The sequence below is a fragment of the Oxyura jamaicensis genome, chromosome Z, assembly GCF_011077185.1.
Source record: "Oxyura jamaicensis isolate SHBP4307 breed ruddy duck chromosome Z, BPBGC_Ojam_1.0, whole genome shotgun sequence".
Lineage (NCBI taxonomy): Eukaryota > Metazoa > Chordata > Aves > Anseriformes > Anatidae > Oxyura > Oxyura jamaicensis.
Window position 1 is genome coordinate 36116275 of NC_048926.1, and position 3528 is coordinate 36119802.

A 3528-nucleotide genomic window follows, 5' to 3' on the forward strand; every position below is an offset into this window, starting at 1 on the left:
CATTCAGCAAGGGACCCACATTATCCCTAGTCCTCGTTTTGCTGTTTACATACTTGAAAAAACCCTTCTTATTATCCTTTATCTCTTTGGCAAGCCTCATCTCTAGGTGGGCTTTATCCTTCCTCGTCGTGTCCCTGCAGGCCCTGACATCACGGCTATACTCCTGCCAAGAGGACAGGCCCTTTTTCCACATTTCATAGACCTTCCTCTTCTTTTTGATACTATCAACGAGCTCCTTGCTCACCCACGCAGGTTTCCTACCCCCCTTCCCCGATTTCCTATTCTTCAGGATGCACCGATCCTGAGCATGGAAGAAGTGCTGCTTAAATGTAGCCCAGTTCTCACAAGCACCAGTGCCCTCAAGCAGCCTAGCCCATGAGATACTCCCAAGCAGGTCCCGGAAGAGGTCAAAGTTGGCTCTTCGAAAGTCCATGGTAGCAATCCTGCTTTTAGCCTTACTTCCTCTGCCTAGTTCTATCTGGAACTCCACCACCTCATGGTCACTGCTTCCCAGGCTGCCTCCAACCTTCACATCCCTAACAAGGCCATCCCTGTTGGTAAGAACAAGGTCCAGGAGCACCCCCCGCCTCGTCAGCTCCTCCACCACCTGCATCAGAAAATTGTCTTCAACACACTGTAGGAACCGTTTGGACTGCACGTGCCTGGCCGAGTTGCTTACCCAGCAGATGTCTGGGTAATTGAAGTCCCCTGTGAGGACCAGAGCTCATGATTGTGAGGCTACTAGCAGCTGCTCATAGCAGGCCTCATTGACCTCCTCCTCCTGGTCTGGTGACCTGTAGTAGACCCCCACCACCATGTCTCCCATACCAGCCCACCCCTTAATTCTCACCCACAAGCTCTCCACTTGTCCTTCACCCTCCCCCAGGTGGAGCTAGGTACACTCTAATTGCTCCCTCACATAAAGGGCAACCCCACCCCCAGGCTTCCCCAGCCTGTCTTTCCTAAAGAGGCCATAGCCCTCCATGACAGCGTTCCAGTCATGCAAGCTGTCCCACCACGTCTCAGTGATTGCAACGAGATCGTGGCCCTGTGACCGAACACAGATCTCGAGCTCATCCTGTTTATTTCCTATGCTCCTCGCATTGGTGTACAGGCACTTTAGGGAAGCAGCAGGTGCAGTTACCCCTGGGGGGCTGCAAGAAGAAGAAACCATATGGGGCATCGGGAACACTACCTTCTCTGAGGAGCTCTCAGACAATCCTATGGGAGAGCTCAGAGGTTTTTCCCTGTCTTCAACAGTGACAGTAGTGACGACTTCCCCCAGCCCTTCTCTGCCACTTTTAGCTCTCCTCCTTTCCCCCATCAAACCTAGTTTAAAGCCCTGGTAATCAGCCCAGAGAGCTTGCTCCCCAGTACAGTTCCACCCCACTTGCTCGGTGTCTGTCCACAGCCCACATACCCGGCCTCTCAAAGGATGGCCCAAGGTCAAAATACCCAAATCCCTGATCCAGACACCACCCCCTCAGCCAGTCATTTACCTGTCCCATTCTACTCCTATCTGCATCCTAGTCACCCAGCAGGAGGACAGAGGAGAACACTACCTGCACCCCCAATCCCTTCAACAACCTCCCCAGGGATGCAAAGTCCTTTTTAATATTCCTCATTTGTCTAATAGCAGCTTCCCAGGATCCATGTCTTATGAGGAGGACACAGAAAGAAGGGAAAGAAGGAAAAGATTCTCTCTGGATCAGAGAGAAAACAAGACAAACATTTGCAAGTTAGGTATTTGAAGTGTAAGAGATATAGACGCCCACCACATCAGAGCTTCTGATGTCTAGTGATGAGTCCCGTGTAGGACTGCAAATTCCCTGGACACCGTGTTGTGTTCTGTTTGTTTGTTTGCTTGCTTGCATTTTTTTTTTTGTTGTTGTTGTTTTTTTTTTTCAGAAGTGACCTTAAAAAAGTTATTCCTCATGTGTACTTAATCATTTTTTTTCTTCCTGAGTCATGTAATTTACCTGTAATTTCATCAGGTCAGGACCATGTTTTGCTGCATTTTTGTGCAGTGTAATGAATGTTACTGCAATGTGGGTGTTAAATAGTATCAACAGCTATGTGAATTCTTAATTACATTGTCCAGTGGACCTACTGTTTGCTAAAGATTCTGATCTAGAATCCAAAGATTCTACTTTTGTTAATTGTCAGTGTATATACAAGCTGTAAGCAAGCTGATTACATTTACTCATGTGTTCTAGAACTGGTGGTGAGTCCCTTTTGAAAGACTTAGAGTGCATGAAGTTGTTCTGTAAATAAAGTTGTTGTTTTTAATCTGATCTGTAAAACTGTATCTGTTTTGTCCAAAATCACTGATATTTTCAGTTAGGTTTATATATAACCAAAACTTACATGCATTTCAGACAAAGACAGGAAAAGTACTGCATCACATATTATTTCTCCCACTGCATATTGCAGGTTATCAACTGACTTCTGCTGAATGCTTTGATCTGAGAAGCAACCGGATAGTAGCAGATCAGTACTGTCACTATTACCCTGAAAATATCAAGCCAAAGCCAAAACTTCAGGAGTGTAATTTGGATCCTTGTCCTGCAAGGTCAGTCAGCTCTAATTTTAAGAGTCCAGCTTTAAAGACTTAAAATGTATTGTACTGTAGTAGGAAAATATTTTATTGCTACTTTTTACTGTGTAATTCAGCCTACAGCGTACTTCAAATTTTTCTCGTCCTGAGGTTGTGCTGTATAGAAAAATATCTTTGTTTAGCACTTGCACTTTGCTAGGACTAGTTTGAAATTGGTTGTTTCTTCCCTACAGAATGCTTTTTCCTTCTTTAAGCATTATAAAGTGTCAGAAAACAAATTGACCATCATCAACATGACTCTTAAGTATTAGTGAGATGGAGACAAAATGTTGCTGGAAAATGTCTGTCATCACAATGAGAGGCTTTTGTTTGTTTGTTTGATTATTTTTACATTTTCTGCTTGATAAAAAGCATACTTGCAGTCATGGCAGCTTGTAAAACAGTAACACAGGAATTTGCTATAATTGGGGCTTGCACACAAGACCCCTCTCTGCTCCCCTGCCAAACATTTTCATCAGAAGATTAATAGTAAAAATCTTAAGATCACGGAGTCAGATTTCCTAGTTATAAGAGGAGGAACAAAACCACAAAAAGGACCAGTCCTTTGTTGCACTGACTGATTCCCCTGAACTTCAGGGGAAGTCAGTCTGTAACCACAAGCATTTATTTGTGTAATCTAAACCTCTTGGTCCTCTTGTGTGGCTTTGCTAAAAGACAGCTGAGGGCAGCCCAGGAAGCATGCACACAGGGATGCCTTAAAGCCATTTACTTACATGCTCCTTTGCCTCTAGAGTAGTTTTGTGCCAAGTCCGTTAAAGAGAGGTCAACCAAGTGTTACCTGAGTGTTACCTGAAAAGGCACTGTGGCCCTTCACATTACTGGAGGTTGCTATAGGAGAGAGAAAGAGAGAAAGAGAGAGAGAGAGAGAGAGAGAGAGAGAGAGAGAGAGAGAGAGAGAGAGAGAGAGAGAG

At 44.8% G+C, this 3528-nt stretch overlaps 1 protein-coding gene across 5 annotated transcripts in view; it reads left to right on the forward strand.

The window, feature by feature from the left end:
- Positions 1-3528, forward strand: part of ADAMTSL1 (ADAMTS like 1) — a 471240-nt gene that overhangs the window by 352848 nt on the left and 114864 nt on the right. For all 5 annotated transcript variants that reach the window (XM_035310142.1, XM_035310140.1, XM_035310141.1 and 2 more), the window contains exon 10: positions 2434-2572. In XM_035310142.1, the coding sequence (XP_035166033.1) occupies positions 2434-2572 (139 nt within the window). The remainder of the gene's footprint in view (positions 1-2433; positions 2573-3528) is intronic.